The sequence below is a fragment of the Vipera berus genome (genome assembly GCF_964194415.1).
Source record: "Vipera berus genome assembly, chromosome: 2".
NCBI classification, from domain to species: domain Eukaryota; kingdom Metazoa; phylum Chordata; class Lepidosauria; order Squamata; family Viperidae; genus Vipera; species Vipera berus.
Genome location: NC_138203.1, coordinates 170,817,903 through 170,836,925, shown reverse-complemented (window position 1 = coordinate 170,836,925; position 19,023 = coordinate 170,817,903). Strand labels below are relative to the sequence as shown.

General features: G+C 38.9%; 1 protein-coding gene across 1 annotated transcript; it reads left to right on the top strand.

The window, feature by feature from the left end:
- Positions 1–4,718: 4,718 nt before the first annotated feature.
- FOXJ1 (forkhead box J1) lies at positions 4,719–15,329 on the top strand (the record flags this gene model as incomplete). The annotated part of the gene is made up of 2 exons (XM_081321628.1): positions 4,719–5,240; positions 14,511–15,329. 2 exons carry the CDS (start codon positions 4,719–4,721, stop codon positions 15,327–15,329), a joined length of 1,341 nt encoding a protein of 446 aa, XP_081177754.1.
- Between the last annotated feature and the right edge of the window lie 3,694 nt (positions 15,330–19,023).

The following is a 19,023-nucleotide window of genomic DNA, read 5'->3' as shown; positions in this document are numbered from 1 at the left end:
TCCACATAATTTTCACTTTGAGATGGGGAAGGCAGAAGGGTGAGCTTTCCCTCACATTTTACATCGTTTTTTGGGGGATTGACCAAATGGCAGGGCTGCAACCTTTCTTTACCGGCTGAGCTGGGCCAGCTTCCAAAATGAGTAACCGCCAGAGAGAGGCATTGTCTGAAGTTTTTGTAAGCTGGATGGTATGCAAATGCCAGGAATACTGTAGTGCAGAGAAGTTACATCAGTGCAGGAGGGTGTCTTTGTGTTAGCAGAACCCATACCAGAGGGAAGCCTCCCAATGCTTTGTAATTCTGACTTTTGGATTCATTCCTTATATTTCCTCCAAGAACACAAAAGAGTGCAATTTTCATTTGTATTATTTGTGAGGTAGGTTCGGTTGAGAAAGAACATCTAGGACAGGGCTTTTCAACCTTTTCGCCCACTGTACCACTTTTAGGATATGGTAACATCCGAGTACCACCAGTCGCCTAGCAAGGTGTGAAAACCTGATGACCAAAAAAAAAAGAAAAAGAAAAAAGTGATGAAGTACAGGTAGTCTTCGACTTACAACAGTTCGCTTAGTGACGGTTCAAAGTTACAATGGCACTGAAAAAAATTCCCCCCAAGCCACAACCGAGCAAGACAACTGCCCACCTGCCCGGCGGTGCTCTTCCTCCTGTCCGAGGTTTTCATTGTTGTGAGCATTTCTGTTGAGGATTGGCAGCAGGGGTGGGGTGCAGGGGTGTTTGGTTTTTATTCCCCCCCCCTTCCCGCTAGGTGGTTGCAGCAGGTTTTGGTCACTTCACATGACCCTGGGACACTGTGACCATCATAAATATGAATCAGTCACCAAGCATCTGAATGTAAATCACAAGACCCTGGAGATGCTGCAACATTCCAGCTGATTGGCGTTTCTTCTAGGCTCAGAAGCACCAAGATCAAAGCCGAGCTCCAGCTGGAGCCTGGCGCTGATCCTGGTGCTTCCACTGAGCCCTGATAGCCCCGAAAAAGCACTAATCCTGGTGCTTTCACTGAGCCCTGACAGCCCTGCAGCTCCAGCCATCTCTCGCTCAGGCTTGTGCGGTGCTGCCACCGGTTCAGCTCATCCCCCCCCCCCCGCTATCACTTTTCTAGGATGGCCACATACCACCTGCCAGGTGCCAATGTACCACAGGTGGTACCTGTACCACTGGTTGAAAAGCCCTGATCTAGGAATTTGACCCTGGGCTCCCCTGACTTTTGTTTGAATCACAACTACTGTATACTTATAGTGCCCCAATTCATATTTTGGTAATCGGAAGCCAAGAAAGATTTTGCTAAGATGCAAGCTAGAAATTGGAAGACCTCGAGGCCTCACTAAGGCTTGCCTTAGGCATGAAAACCAGCTGGGTGATTCTGGACCAGTCCCTCTCTCTCTCAATCTAACCCTCCTCACAGGACTGTTGTTGTGGGGAAAATAGGAGGAAGAAGGAGTATTATGTATATATGCCACCTTAACGAAAAATAAAGGTGAGATAAAAACCTAATAATAAAAAAGGAGTTCTCGTTTTCATTATTTTGTTACCCAGAAGGACTGCTTCTGTTTCTCCATTTCCCATCCTTATGCCAATACAGAGTTTTCAAAGAATGCAAAAGAGGTGACTGATTAACAGAAGTGCCTGGATCCCACTAGTTGGATTTCATGATGTCACCACTGTCTCTTTCTGCACAAAAAGGCCCTTCATCATCAAAAACTCATCACAGCAACAGGTAACCTGGAAAAGGTAAGTTCATTCTTCCCTTTGTAGAGCAATGTCTCTTGCAGGAATGTGTTTTGACAATGCATTTGCATCAAAGGCAGCCTGTGTGACTAAACAAGAATTGAGGGACAGGAAAAGTAGAAGAGTGTTGTAGAAGCAGTGCTGGAAAGGCTGCTCCAGCAGAGAACTTTCTTCCTTAGCTAGGGAAGTTGGGAGAATAAAATGGCCTGGTGCTAGAAGCTGACCGCAGTTTCTTGAAGAACATGATAAATATCTAATATACTTCTTGATTATGCTTTCTTTCAAAGGAGAGAAAGGTGATGGGGGGGGAAGGAGAGAGAGACAAAGAAGGAGCCCCCAGAGAAGGATTTCTACCCCTGCCTCTTAATTAAAAAGGGGGAAAGATGCTGCAATCTTTCTGATTGAGGGCCTGTCATTTCCCTCCCCCAATTCTACCTGAGCTCTGGTTTCACCTCTCCCCCTCCCCACCGATCAGGTTACACAAAGGTCAGGCAGGCAGTTGCAGGTCCAACTCAGTGGTCTGAAAGGAGACAGGAGGCTGGCTTAGTCCTCCCTCCCCCATGGTTCTGCCCCAGGGCATGAGTGCCCCTTAACTGCACGAGGTCTAGGCAGGGGAAGAATTTGGTCCCTGGAATCATGAAAAGCTAACTGTCAAAGCAGCTGTGGGAAGAGTTCAAGAGCAGGAGAAACCTTTGCCCCTGAATGTCCTCTCCCTTTCCTACAGTGCCTCTTCTGGAAAAGACAACTTCCAAGACTCAGGGGTCATCAAACTTGGCCCTTTTATGACTTGTGGACTTCAACTCCCAGAATTCCTCAGCCAGCATGGCTGGCTGAGGAATTCTGGGAGTTGAAGTCCACAAGTCATAAAAGGGCCAAGTTTGAAGACCCCCGGTCTAGTTAGTAGATCGTGGTGGTGGTGACGGTGACGATGAGGATGATTTAAATAAATAAACAAGCAAACCAAGCGAGAAGCCACAGCAGTCCGTTCCTGAGGAGGCTGAGCAAAGCAACAGCTAGTTAAGAGGCTGGGATTGCCAAGTTTTGAGAGGAAGGAACAGGCGATTTAAATGGTTCCCTTTCTTTTCAAGGCATGGATCTTGCTGGTTGTTGGGCTGTTTGTTCTTGGCAGACGGGCCCCTTCACCACCGCCACCCAAAGAACAATGGGCATCTGGGAGCCGTTTCAAGTGGACTTTAATTTGTCTTCATGAAACTCACAGCAGTAAGCTCCAAGCGCCCCCCCCCCCTTTTCTCGGCGTAGTTACCACAGACTAATCCCTCGCTCTCAGCAAGGGAACGAACGAACGAACGAACGCACGCCTCCGCCTTGTCGAGCGCGTCCAAACGGGGAGCGACATTCACGTGTCAGGGTAACGTGTGACCCCGGGCAAACTCAGGTCTCCGGGTTTTCGTAGTCCGGCCCTCTTCCCCCACCTGCAACTAAAAATTAACCGGCAGCCAAAAAAAATAAAAAGTGAGAAAGGGAAGATTTACGGGGGATCAAAAGTTGGTGCAAAGTCGTAGAACCGAGCAGAAAAACGGGAGGGGGGGGGCTGTCAATGATTGCGCTCTCCATGGAGACCCGAGGACCAATGAGAAGGGCAGAAGCTGTTTATAGAGGCGGAGCGTCTCCATGGCATCCAGAGAAGCCTTTTCGAGCAGCTACTTATTGACAGTCATTCTGTTGCTTACAAATCACAGTACCTTTGGGATAAAAGGGCTCTGGCAGCTTTAATAATTTATCCGACGAGAGAATAGTAGAAATCCCCCTCTCCCCCTCCCTTTTTTCTTCGTTACCCCACCGAAGAGCCCCCCCCCTCGTTTAGCTGTAAACGTTTGGCAGCAGTGGGGTTTCTTCATAGGAGCAGGTAAGATGACGGGATTATTTATTTATTAGGCTGGCTAAGAAGAGGGACGTTTAGGTTTCTATCTCCCATTATATTGGGAAAGCCTTATTCTCCTTCCCACATCCACCGCATCAAACTGTGATCGCGGGTTCCCAGTTATCATATAGAAAAACTTTCATTTCAAGGGAGTGGATGAGACATTAATTTTAAGGTAACGATCTTGGTAGTGTATTTGGGGGTTGGGTTTGTATGTCTTTAACACGGAGGTGTTTGGCATGGTTTTCATTTCTTCGTTCTGGACACTGGACACCTAAATACAAGTATTTATCGCTCTTATATGTTGTTGATCCTCCCAGTTTATTGTATGATTGTAACCTATATCAGTACTCCCTTAAAATTGCCCAGAAAATCTATAAGAATCTGTAAGCCAACTAAGATGATTTAGTTTGTTTAAATTGTCTAGCTTCATATCATCGGTGGAAATAATTTTCAGTCTGTTCAACAGACTGTTCTGCATTGAGGTACTTTCAGCAACAACAAAACTTCCCATATGAATATGTATGCCCAGGATAGGATTGGCAGTTCTAGCCATTGTGAAAAGAATTTATACACCCAGTACATATTAATTTGGATAGTGGAAGATATGTTCATCAATTATTACTGTTATTGTAGTGTAGTCCTGGTCATATCTACTTAGAAATAGATATCTCAGCATTTAATAGGGCTTGTACCCAGGTAAGTGTATCTAGAATTGCTGTCTTAAATATATGTATTCATATCTCAATCCAATTTATATATATATAATAAAGATTTGTCCCATGTTTGGGGCCTAGCAAGGTAATCTAAATAGTTAACAAAACAAGCTGCTATAGTTGAGAAGAATGATTTGATTTGATTTGATTTGAGAGATGTGACTCCATTCTCTAGGGTTACATCCAGGATATATTTGGCTGCTGTGCTTTTTAATGTTTGGTTGGGAAGTAACTTGCTCAAGGGTACATCTGTGTGCTGCGTAGTGGTTAGGGACCTTGAACGTCTTCATGTTATTGTTTCAGGATTGTTCCCTTACCCATCCTCCCCATTCTTTTCCAATCCCCCCCTTCCTGCTCTCCCACAATTCCTGAATGTTGGACCTGCCTATTTTGGCTTCCACTGGCATGACTGACAGCTGGCTAAATATGCAGTCAGAGGAAGAAAAAAGTCAGGACAATAGCATAATGGATTCGGGCAACCTGGACGACAGCTTGACCAGCCTACAGTGGCTTCAGGAATTCTCCATCATCAATGCAAACATGGGCAAGTCATCCTCTTCCCTATGCAGTACAGATCCTCATGGTTATCACAAAATACCTGGCTCGGCTGCACCATGTTCCCCCCTTGCTGGTGATCCAGCATGCATGGGAATGCCCCATACCCCTGGCAAGCCAATTTCCTCCTCCACATCCAGGACTGCACATCTACAAGGCCAGCCACTAGAAAACATAGATTACAAGACCAACCCTCATGTGAAGCCTCCTTACTCTTATGCTACCCTCATCTGTATGGCAATGGAAGCAAGCAAGAAAACAAAGATCACCCTCTCAGACATCTATAAATGGATTACTGATAATTTCTGCTATTTCCGGCATGCTGACCCTACATGGCAGGTAGGTAACTAGGAAAATTCCTGTTTTGGCAACTGTTGAGTAAGGAACCTAATTATGTATGGGAAGTTATAGTGCCTGCATACTTATATCAGTTTTGAATTGATGACTAGCTTTTCACTCAAAATGCATCCAACAGCAGTAATGGCTTATTATAATTCTTTTGACAATTTCTCTGTGACTTTCAGTGTAATTCCTTTGCATGCTAGATAAATCAGGTTAACATTTTATGGGGCTTAAGAATAACTTCTAAAATTACATGTCCAGAGATTTCAGAAACAGCTATGGTAGACCTATAGGCAGTTTATTTTTTGGATCAAGTTTCCTCAAAAAGTAACATCTTTCTTTTTTCCGGTTTTGCCATTTTATATGAGAACCATGTTGCTAAGTTTTCTGGCTGTAGGACACTCTTCTGAGAGAAGAATAGATTTGTTGACAACCCACCATGACATTAGAAAGCAACCAATGGCACTTAGTGTTCGTGCTGAACCTTTCTCTGCTTCCTTCTCCCTTGAGTACAATTACTGTACTTGGTGTGTTTCCTATTGAAGTGTTTTGCTTGGAGTAAGCACTTAGTAGCACAAGAGATTGGTGTAAATGAGAAAACAGAACAATGTAAACAGGCATGTTCTTCCTTTAAAGGTTATCTACTATCTTTCCACTAAAGGACAAACACTGTGGATTATTCAGAAGCTAATTGTTGTAGTTATAGAAAACAGAATCACAATTAGAATGCCAGTGTAAAAATTGTGTTCAAGTACAACCTTCCCCAAGTTGTCCACACGTTTGAACTACAACTCCCATAATCCACAATCTACTTGGGAAGGCTGTTGTAGGAAGTATACAAAATGTATGGGGAAAATGTGTAAGAGAAAATAAGGAGGGATGAATAGAAAAAAAATGGAAAGATGAAATGTAGTGGACAAGACAAAAGTTAAGTAGATTAAATATGGTTTATTTAAAAAAAATTACAAAAGGCTAAGGAATTAGATAATCTTCACAGTGGCCAGATCTATTTATAGTATGGGCCAGTATGTCTTAGACTCCATCCACCTATTGAGCTACCATTGGGTACAAAAAATGTGGCCCATCACCCTTCCTTCTATGGGCCCGAAAGCAGGTGGGATCCCAAAAAAATAGGACCTTTTTTGCATGTTTTGAATTTTGGGATAGGAGGCAAACCAAGATTTTAAGTCTTGCAAATATTAATAGCATTAGTTTCAAAATTTGAACACTTCAGTTCTGATTCCCTTTCTGTTGGAATGCATTCAAACTAGATGCAAAGACTGGAGCAGGTCTTAAGCCAATGGAACAGTTCTTGGGGACCTTGTGGATTTCTTCTCCAATTGTCTTTGATTAGTAGACAAAGTACAGCTTACTGGAGACATGCTAGATATTGCACCATAAATTATTATTTATAGCCATGTTGGCCACGTACACACAATACGCTGAACCCCAAACCTACATATTATAGCTTAGAACAACATATCAACCTGATCAAAGATACTGTGCATCTAAAAATTGCTTGGAGGCTATTTATTTATTTATTTATTTATTTATTAGTTTTTATAAACCGCCCTTCTCCCGAGGGACTCGGGGCGGTGTACAGAGGAAGGAATTACCTCTCTGTCATACACTGGATGGCTCTAATTCATTCAGTCACAAATATAGATCCAAAAGATAAGAGAATTATCTACAGAGAAAAGAGGCCAGTTTCCAGAGGTATTTATATTTTTTATGGAGGGTTATTGAACCATAATGTTAACTAAAATGCTTTTAGAGCCTTTAGGCTTTTGAATGCTGATACTACACTGGCCCAAAGAGAAGGCTGTGAGCTTTGCCATTAACATACTGCTTTATCTTGAAATATCTTGATTCTCCATAAGAATCTGGAAGTGGCAATTTGTTATGGAAAGCAGTCCCTATTCAGGTTCTAATGCTCAATTCCTATACTCCAGATTTTGGTTTGTCATAAACAGAAGAAACCAGGTTAATGCCTCTGTAGTCAAGAAAGCTTTAAAGCAACCATTCTTTACCGGTTATGGAGTGGGATGGAACAGGCGAAAGGAAAGGACACATTAACTGGTAACCTGACCTAAGGAAGATTCTTTTTCATACACCCCCCCTCTCTGCTTCCTTTAATCCATTGGAAAGGGAAGATCAAAAGCTCTGGCTATATCAGTTATATACAAGGCAAAGAGCTGGATGCCATCTGGTGTTCCACAGGACTGAAGATGAAGAAAGATGTGAAAGAATTAGCAATAAGCAAGTGAGAAAAGATACTGGGAGAAAAGAAACGAACAGAAGTGACGGGCTATTTTATTAGACACAAGAACAGCCCAAAATGGTTTGCTTCCTGAAGCAGAAAACAAGATGGCACCCTCCCTCATTCCATGTAGAAGCCAACTGAACTTACAGTTGAATCTTATGTCAGTACTGATCATAGCAACTTCCATTAAAGAGCCAGTAATTAGGAGTGCTCAGAAGGAACAGACAGGAATCTGCCATATTCTTTTTGAATCTACTACCATAGCTGGCACACCTAATACTGTATTTGGCTCTATGTGATTTATTAAAATATATTTGAGCCAAAGATTGAAGTGAATAGGAAAACCAGGGGAGATCAAGTAAGGGGTAATCACTAGGTCTTTTCTAATGCACTTATTCAATTTTGGCTGAGTGCTGTATAAGGAGAAATGGTACATTTCATGATGTTTATTTGTAATTTCAATGCTTGTAAAAGTGTAGATTGTTTCAAGCATCACACTAAACTCACTGTTTGTTGAATAAGTCATTATGGATTTACACATTACTTTAAAACATAATTTATAAATCCGAGCCGCTAAGTTCAAACAATGCACAGCAAAGCCAAACAAATGATAATACCGTATAAATTAGTTTAGTGTATATGATCTCTGCCTGTGATTTGCCCACATTTCCCAGTTGAAGTAGGATACTTAAAAGCCAACATCATACAAGCAAAAAAATTTTTAATACCATCCCCAATTAATCTCAACCAAAAGAAAATGTGTTTCATTCAGGCATTCTTGTTTCTGATTTCCCTTGTGTTTGTAAAATTACAGATTAGGATGTAATGTTAAATCTCAGAGATTAAATGCCATTGAAGCATAGCAGAGAATCTCAGAAAAACCCTAACATTTTCTTTTTGTAACTGATTAGTAGTAAGTCAGTTTCTAGATATTATAGTGAAGATATCAAAGTTAAGTAATACAATTTCATTGCCTGTCCAAAGATACCAACACAGCACTTGAAATTCACCCCAACCCCCTCACAGAAGTTGAAAATCAACCCAATTTCTGAAGTGCTAACAACTGACTATAGTCAGTCTTTATTCCATGGTTGCTCCTATGCTTCCAGTAGTGACCTCATTGTAATGTACTGAATAATTCCTGCCCTGATCACAAAATAACTATTTCATATATGCACTTGTTTTCCTTCATGTTATAATTCCCACTAGGGAGGAAGGATGTAGAGAGTCCTCATATAAAACATTTATGTCAGTAAATTGTTCTTATTCAGTGATATTACTGGGATATATGTTCCTGTAAGTTTGTTTTAGAAGATAAATCTATGATAATTTATTTGTTTTATCTATCTACTTATACAGGAATGTCATGTCTTGGGCTGATTGACATTACTTCAGATCTATTGAAAGGATGCATTTCTTTGAGAAAGTTTTAAAAACAACTTTCTGCTCATTCATCTCTGTGTCCCTTTATATCCTGATATGTCCATAAGCAGCTTCCTATTACTGTCATTTGGATCATACATGCAAACATATATACTTATCTAATACTAGGTATAGTGTTGTCTCAACAAAATATACCATTATCAAATGAAGTATGATCTCTTGAGTACAGAGGTTCTTACTTCTTACATCTTACATCTTACAGCCAACATCCAGATTATGTTGGCCCTCCTCCACATTTGGCTCCCCTAACCCTTTGGTCCCAAAGTCTAGAGTATACCAGTTCCCCATTATTTGTCCTAAATTAAACCTAAATTAAATTAAATATGAACAGATGCTATATATCTTTAAATGATAAAAATGTTAATCTGATGAAATTTCTGGAGTCACATAATTTGGTTTTTCAGTAATTTGTTGGAAAACTACAATAAATGCTGTGGATAAATAAATAAAACTACAATAAATGCATTTTTAGGGTTAGAGGAAATCTGGTGTATTCTTGAAAAAGCCTTTTCATAATATTACAGTTTTGAATATTTAAAGTAACACTTCCATGTAACACATAATAAGTATTATTAATTGCTGTTTTAGCTTTGTTATATGTTGCCCATAGTCACTTTTGGCGTGTTAGTTGGCTGTGTAAATTAGATGATGATAGATAGACAGATAGACAGACAGACAGACAGACAGACAGACAGACAGACAGACAGATAGATAGATAATAGACACATACATACATACATACATACAGTGCAGTATAACTGCAGTATAAACAGTTATTTTATTCTGTCTTACACTCACATTCTTTGTTTTAAAATTAACAATATTCTAATATCATTTTGATAATGTGTTAATTTCATTGCCCATCATGGTTAGGAATGCAAAAAAAAGGAATTTTAAAAGATTAGGATGTTCAAGGACCTTATTACTCCAAAATATTTTTCATCCCACTCTGTTGAAGCAACAGAGTTATACAGAATTTAACCTGTTTTCTCTCACAACCAGCAATGCCACATATGAATTAATTCTAAAATATCTTTGAAAATAATTTTTTTCTTATACTTTTCTGAAGTATAAGACAACATCTTTTGGACATTTCATTGGTATTGCTCCTAGGTAACACAGTAAGCCTCAATTCAAGACCCAAAAGTGCTTTTCCAAAAGACAAATGAACTTTCTTGCGTTTTTTCCCTTGAAAACGTTTTGCTTCTCATCCAAGAAGTTTCTTCAGTTCTAAAAGCTTCTTGGATGAGAAGTGAGACATTTTCAAAAACAAAAACAAAAAAACCCCAAGAAAGTCCAGTTGCCTTTTGGAAAAGCACCTTTGGGACAAATGACCTGAATGATTGAGAATATGCATAGATACTTCAATTCAAGAAGCACCATTAATATGCTTGCAGCAAGGGAATATGCAGTTGCAGTATTCCAAAATTATTTAATTGATGCCAACAGTTTAATTTAAAAATAAATATATGTAGAGAACTGGAAGTCAACCTATAAAGTAGCTATGAACTCAGCAGAATGAAATCATAATAATGCAAACCTCCTCTAAAGCACCCATAGTTATTACGTGTGTGACTAAATGAGGGACTCAGATTTTTGTTAATGGCTGACCCAAGTTTTCAGAATCAAAATTGAGAATAATGGATTTATATTCTGTTTACACAGCAACTACAGCCAGAATATCAGTAAAGGGTGCAAAGCTAAAAATTAATGAATATGAAGTTACAGTACCAAGTTTTTGAGCATATTGCCAGATGTTTAAATTTCCTAGCTCCCCATGAGATTGTCATAGAACAAAGAGATGCTATGTTTTTTTTAGAATAAACAAAGTAAGTGAGCTCTAAGAGCGCTAAGAGAGAAGGGAAAGAAAAGCTTGATTTTATGGGTATGTGCAACCTGTTAGATTAGACACCTGTTTCTCTCTCTTTCCTTCCTTTCAGATAACATTCGGTATCTCTTTGCAAAGATGCAGGTGGTTTGGCTGATAGTTGCATGGAAAATTATAAAAATATTAATTAGCTGTGGCACAAGCAGCTGCCAACGGCCCAGCAGATTTGAAATGACTCTAAGGCAGGGGAAGGGAGTATTCATTGACCCTTATAAGATTTCATTATACAATAAATTCTAACTCATCCAAAATAAGTTTGTATGCAAGAATATCTCTCTCTCTCTCTCTCCCTCCCTCCCTCCCTCCCTCCCTTCCTCCACTGGTGTCCACATTCTCACCCGTCTCACTAGCTCCCATTCCTGTAAATACAGACTCCAAGTAAAATGTCAGGCCTCCCATAAGCAGGGCAGGGGGGAAGATGGAAGGAGATTCCTGTGGGAGTCAGTTGTATGTTTTGGAAAAGAGCCAAGATACCCAGGGAATTCAGCCTGGAGGAATAGGTTTTTATTTAGCCCTCCAGGGATTCAAGTCCTGCTTTTGCTCTTTGGCAATAAGGATTATGGATGAATAAGCATAAAGATATCTAGGCAACATTTAAAAAAAATCCACACACAATCCTTCACCATATCCAATCTCTTAACACCCTCCTGGCTTTGTGTACTGAAAGACCAAGTTATTTACTGAATAACTGAATTTCTTTGGGGATTGGGCTCCACCACTCTGGACACATTCTTTCTTTTGTAAAATTAGAAATGTCTCGTTTGAGGATCGGTCTCTCCATCGATGTTCTTGATCATTATGATTTTTCATTTTGATTGTGAACGAGAACACCATTTTGTGCAAAGCTCAACAAAATGATCAGATGATATCTGGATGTCTGAGATGAAGCACAGAGGGGTGCAGATATAATTCAATAGGCAAGCAAGGGGTAAAGTAAGTGTTTTTTACGTGGGCCCATCTGTATCTGTCTGGGATTAAAGTGAATTCAACAGTACTTAGTTCTTATATGTAGTGCCACAGCCACAGCCCAGATGTATTTTGGGGTGGGGGCAGAATCAGCTAAAGCCAGCTTTCTGGCTATCGTGGAATTGTAATGGATATTTGGCTAGTCTTTCTACTCTCTAGCACTGTGATAAGAGCAAGGAAGTCGCTTTTTGCCAGAGCTGAAGGTATGGAATGAAGGTTATGTTTTCCATTCCATTGTAAATTGCTATGATTATACATACCTAAAATCAATGAAACAGGAACCGTGAATTCATTAGTGACTCCAGAAAACAGACAGCCCTTACTCATACAGGGCCCATCTGTATCTGTCTGGGATTAAAGTGAATTCAACAGTACTTAGTTCTTATATGTAGTGCCACAGACACAGCCCAGATGTATTTTGGGGTGGGGGCAGAATCAGCTAAAGCCAGCTTTCTGGCTATCGTGGAATTGTAATGGATATTTGGCTAGTCTTTCTACTCTCTAGCACTGTGATAAGAGCAAGGAAGTCGCTTTTTGCCAGAGCTGAAGGTATGGAATGAAGGTTATGTTTTCCATTCCATTGTAAATTGCTATGGTTATACATACCTAAAATCAATGAAACAGGAACCGTGAATTCATTAGTGACTCCAGAAAACAGACAGCCCTTACTCATACAGGGCACTAATCTAAGATTTGTTTTGACTAAAGTAATTTTCTCCCTGGCAATTTACAGCATCTTCTAGGGTCTCCCATTGGGACAAAATAAGGCAAGGACACGCATTATATAACTTCAATCACAGTTGGGTGATGCTATGAAGATGCTTTATGGCACTAGTGAGGAAATAATCGTTATGTGATTTTTATGACTCCACCTTAGAAGATAAAACAAAAACCATAGTTTGTTTTTTCAGCAAAGCTGGTCTTGAAATTGACCGAATTTAACCGTAGCAAGTAATATCTGAAACCCCGGATCCTGTCTTAATTATTTTAATTTTCTGCCCATGTTTCTCATCAAAATAGAGAAGGACGTGGCAGTACGTATTAGCCACCAGAGAAACCCGCTCCTGAAAATAAAGGAAGCCCTCTTGTTTTTCTCCCAAATTTCTCATTCTGTCTGGCAGCCACATTCTCACACATATTGAGAGGTTAAATGAAGAACCACACACAAAACCTCCAGGGACACAAAAGCAAAGAGCTCACTATACAAAAAACAGAAAACACCTCTCACACACAGACTGGCAGACTAGTTCTTTACCGCTGCTGGGAAGTAGAGAAGCATCTGTGTTCTGGCAGAAGAGAAGAAAAGGGAACAAAACAAGAATTGGCCAGGCGAACCAGAATTATTTTACTTCTCTGCCAGATTGGCACTGGCTTATTCAACAAATCGTGGTTTAGTTTTATTTTTGCATGCAATTTTAGGGTCCATTAAAGGAAAAAAAACACTCATTGATGCTTTATTTTCCATAAGTTACAAGATGTAAACACAACCTTGATTTTTTTTTAAAAAAAAATAATACTGGCTGCAATTCCTATGTCTGTGCACTAAATCATTTCTTACTTTTTAGCAAGGAATGAAATATAGGGAGTTTTTTTTTTAAAAAACACACACACACTCTTTTCAATAAAGTCCAGAAACATACAACTGTATAATTATATTTAGAAAATATGAATGTAGGAGTGGGTTATTTAGCTGAAAGTTATATATCTGCCAGTATGAATGATAAGAGAACTAGTGCCAGTCTAATATTAGAAAGATGAGATTGAGAAGAGTGAGATCCTTGTTATGTTTTATAATTCAGTATTTGTCTCAAGTCACTAATTTGAATTTCAATGCTTGTTTAGTTGCTTAATCTTTTTAAACAACTTATAATTTAGTAAGAATGGTTTTCAAAACTCTGGAGAATTAGAGACCTTAGTGAAGGTTTGAAGGTAACTGAAAGAGTTAACTTATAATTCAGGTGGAAAATGTCTTTTCCCCATAGTTCATTACTAACTTGCATTTTAAGAGGATAAATCTGGAAAAGCCATCCTACATGTACAATAGAAAGCAGACAAAGACTAGATCTCAATATTCTGTTTAACTTCTTTTTTGTTTAACATTAAACTTTTCACCAGTTGCTAGTGGTATATCATATACCAAATTATTATAAGGCTTGTAGAAATTTAAATTACAGAAAAGTCAAGTCCATCTGAAAAAAAAAGTCTTAAGCAGAAGAGCAATTCAACAGGGGAGCCATTTCCTCAGAGACATAATGGACTCCCTGTCACACTAGTGTTGAATCAGAGGATAAATAGCTCTGGATCTACCTGAGATGTTTTAATTTCAGCTCCTGCAATATTCAAGAGACTTTACTCAACAGCTAAATGGCCTTTTCTGACTTTACCCTTGTTCACTTGCAGGGCACCCACTAAAAACACAGTTGGTATGAATTTAATGCATTCATTAAAATATATCCTGTGTAATCTTAAAGACAATGATCTTCAGATCCTTATAGTTTGGTACTGTACGAATATTATACCTGTTAATTGATGCACAAGATCTGCCTTTGTTTGTAGACAATTTCAGTGTTCCATCTTTCTTTTGGAACAGAACATAGTAATTCTAACGGGTCTATTCAGCTGCATTCATGTCAGTAGAGAGACTTGCACTACAAATTAACACCCTTTCCAGAGCAACTCATATTAAGCTTTGCCTTTTAAATTTCAGAATTCCATTAGGCACAACCTGTCCTTGAATAAGTGCTTCATCAAGGTACCACGAGAGAAAGATGAACCAGGAAAAGGTGGTTTCTGGAAGATTGATCCTCAGTATGCAGACAGACTGATGAATGGAGCTTTCAAAAAACGCAGGATGCCTCCTGTGCAGATACATCCAGCCTTCACTGGAAGAATCCAGCAGGAGGCAAGTTCCAGTTCTTCAGCTCACCAATCAGCAACTTCTTGGAAAACCAGCAGCATTCTGAAGATCAATGTAGAATCCCAGCAGCTGCTCAAAGAATTTGAAGAAGTGACCAGCGACCAGAACTGGAACCCAGCCGATGGAAAAATGAGCCATAAACGCAAGCAGCCCCTGCCAAAACGAATGTATAAGGCAGCCCGCTTCTCCAGCTCCCCTATGCTTACTCAGGAAGAACAGACAGAGCTTGGCTCTCTCAAAGGTGATTTTGACTGGGAGGCTATCTTTGATACCACCTTAAATGGTGATTTCTCTACCTTTGAGGATCTGGAAATTACTCCTCCAATCAGCCCAATAACCAGGGATGTAGATTTGACAGTGCATGGAAGACATATTGATTGCCCACAGGAGTGGTGCCCAGCTGGGCAAGATTATGTGCTCACAGAATCTAACCAGAGTAGCTTGGACTTTGATGAAACTTTTATTGCCACTTCTTTTCTTCAGCATCCCTGGGATGAAGGGAGAAATGATTACCTCTCAAATTCTGTCAACATGGATCCACTGTTTGAACTCAATGATCCTTCTTTGCAAACAGAAATGAATGACTGGAGCAATGCTGGCTGTCTTTAATGAAAGACAGTTCCCTGATTGGAAGGTTCAAGATTAACCAACTCTAAGAACAAGATGGTCCCAGAGCTGCAGGACTTGACAAAAGGAAGAATCCATGAACAAATGAGACAGCTTTAGTATTGGGACCCACTGTCTCACTGAAAAGTTAGGATGGGGGAAAAAGAAGATCTGGATAATTGGGCTGGATGTATCTAAAAGTAACTCATTTGATATGGGGAACACTACACCCCAACAGATAACAAATAATAATAATACAGTGTCTATTTGTGTTCTTTTAAAGAAATAGAGGTTTTTCTATTTGGGGCTAGAGGGAAATGAAAAGGGGATAATTTCTTTGCGGGAGAAGGGAGGCTATTTGAAGAGGTTGGAAGAGCAGGCCTTTTCTGGTGATTAGGGTATATTAGATCATCTACCGTTTCCTCTTCTTTCTTTCTTTCTTTCCTTTCTTGGGTAAGTGTTTTTCCCAGGGAAGATTTCTAGTAAAAACATGGGACAATTTAACAGGAAAGTACAATTTCCATCTCTGTTCAAGGAGTTGCAACCACCTGTCTACCACACTAGATCAATTTAGATTTTAAAACTTATATGCTCTAAAATAAATCAGTAAGTCAAATTGTTTCAAGCTTTTAAAACAGAAGCTATTATCTATCTATAGACCTGTAATGGAAGTTATATTTTTAGCTACAGAAGGCACAATCAGTAGAGTATTGGGGTGGGGTGGGAGGGAGGGAGGAGTATTTGTAATAATGGAAATTCAGATTGAAGTGTATCAAATGCTTGTTATTCAGAAGGAAATATAATACGTCAGTGGGAACATCTGCCACTAGATTTTTAAAAAAATCTATACACGGGACTTGATTTATTCTAGATGTTCCTTTTTTACTTATTTTTGTATCTAAAATACTTCTTGACTGACTCTGTACGCTGTAATACCTAGACATAAAAGTCAAAGTAGGTAAACCCTCGGATGTTAACGTTTATTTTAAAAATATTATGCCCTTTTATAAGTAGAAGCTTATGCAAGGATTTATGGCATGCTTCAACAACTCAATCGTCAGCTCAGCTGACTGATTATGTAGGACTCTATTTTCTTGTCTTTTGGTCAACCCTCAGAATTGCTAAAACTAATTTCTCTGCTTTAAGTTATGCCTTGTCTTATGTGACTCACCAACCAGTGGCAATGTAGAACTGATTAAGCAAACCAAAACAATTCATAACTGTCATGTTCTTTGGGGTTTCTAGACTAAAGCGGAACACTATAGACCACTATACGTATAGCAGAAAATACAAAAGAAAGAACAACTTAAAACTTCACTCTGATGAAATTACTTTTGCTTTTGATCTAGAACTGAACTTTCTTGTCATCCAACTAGGCACTTTGCACCTAAAATCAGCTGTCATAACAGCCTTTGAATGTATTCAAATAAAGTAAAATGAGGATATTTAGGGTAGTTTTGGAAAATATGTCTTGAAAAGTCATAGCCTTATTAGAGACACCACAATAGTATTTCACAGAGGTTAATTTTTTTTAAAGGAGCTGTTCAATGGGTCCATTCAGGTTAAGGCTCAGTGTCCAAATAGAATTTACAGCACTGAAAAATTCTGCACCATTTTTTTCTTGCCTACATTACTTTAAAGCTGTTAACCTAAGTGCTACAAAATGCATTTTGAAATATTTATATTTTCATACACTTAGTCTGTCCTAACAAACCTCTGGTGTAGAAAGTGTCACATCCTCAGGGCAAAGGTTATGGTGCTACATTACAGCAAATACAATGATTTATGTGTGATAAAAACACTCTTCTGACCAAATCTGTACAGAGAAAGCAAAAACACATGCCCGTTAGATTATGTGAATGAAAGAGCTACATTTGAATATTTCACATGCTCTTAATTTTAGAAATTGCCCACATCATGGATACATGTATTATCTTCTGCAGAAACAGAGAATCTACATTTAGAGCTTTGTGTTGTGCCACAACTCACATTTAATCTGAACTCACATTTAAATCTGCACAGAAAAATGTATTATTATTTTGTAATACCTTCAGCACTACAAAACAATTATTTTCACAGTGATCCCTCTCTCAATGTCTCTCTCTCTAGACATTTCAAGGCCTTTTCAAATCAGCTGGAGAGTAAGTGTGAGTGAGGCATGCATAATAAATGTGCATGTGATTCTCGTTTGTTTTACACAATTTCTCCTGAGGTTTCTGATCATGCAGCATGAAAGTCAGTAGATTGTATTTGGAGGAGATGCAGCATTTTCCTCAATGTGTACTGAGCAATCTAGAAGAAAATGGATGACCAACTGGTAACTTCTAGACTGCATTCATCCTCAGAGATTATTTGATGTAGCCTCCAAGAGTCTGCAGGTTTTTGTGGCCTGCGCTTCTGGGCAAGACCAAATTAGGTCTCTATTTAAAGGAAATAAAGTACATGCTCATGATTCTTCTAGAACAACTTTGAAGCATATGGAAAAAGCTTGGAAATATTTCCTGAAATAAACTTTCCCTGGTTTGTATATGGAATCGGTAGTACAAAAATATATATATATTTTCCTTCACCCTATTCAGCATTACATTTATTCTTTGTAGCTTCCAGTAGCTGACTTTTCGAGATCGTTTGGTCATCAAGGATTATGGCAATTTTAAGAAACTGGCTGTGCCAATTCTAAAATATATTGCTTCCACAGGTCTAAGGAACTGAAAAAGTATGGTCACTGTAGAGTGAAGTGCATTCCTATTATTTCATAACAGATGTGGGATCGCTGATAATAATAGTGTTGGTAAAAACAATTATGCTTCCTGGCATTGAATAAGATCCAGCCCACAATTTTTTTGTTGTGGAAAAATTGGAGGATATTTTAGCATCAGAGGTATCCCCATTATTGGGGCGGGGGGGGACTGATCTGGAATTCAAGCTATTATTTTCAGATTCTAACCCCCATCCTTAATCAAATTTACTCAACTTACTGATAATTAAAATATTGGAATTTTTTAAAAAAAATTAGGGAAGGGGGAATATATGAATGAGAAAGAAGCTTTGCTGTTGTGAACAATATGAGCAGTCTTAACCATATCAGAAGATAATTTTTTAAAAATTAAAAAATGGAATTGCTGGAAAACCTCTATTTTTAGTAAGTGATGGAATAACAGAATTTTAAACTAATGTGAAAATGGAATTTATGTGCAAAAGGGACCATCTGTACAGCATCAGTTTTCAAACAATTGAGGAATAGCATGTCATATTTAAAATTAGGAATATTGTAATTCCATGAATTCAGATTTGAAATTGATTCAATAATAATTGTGATCTATACAGATTTTAGTCTTTTAAAATCCTGTTGGTTTAACTAACTTTTCTACTGATGTCAGTTAATACACATTGGATCTGGCTTGGTCCAGCCCAATGCTTTTTACCATAGGATATGGCACTTCAAAATGCAGGCCCAGCCATGACCACATAAAGCAACTAATTTAATTCATCTGATTAATAGCTTACCTTTCCCTTACCAATAATTGCATAGCAATGTAGTTTAGCAGGATGTTTAAAGCTGCAACTTTATGTACATTTGCTGTCTTTATATTCAAATTAATTGGAGCTTTGCTATTGATTTCTGTAGGTTATATACAATGACTCCAACCTAATTTAGAAGCCTGTGACAGTTGTATATTCTAATTTAAATGCTCTA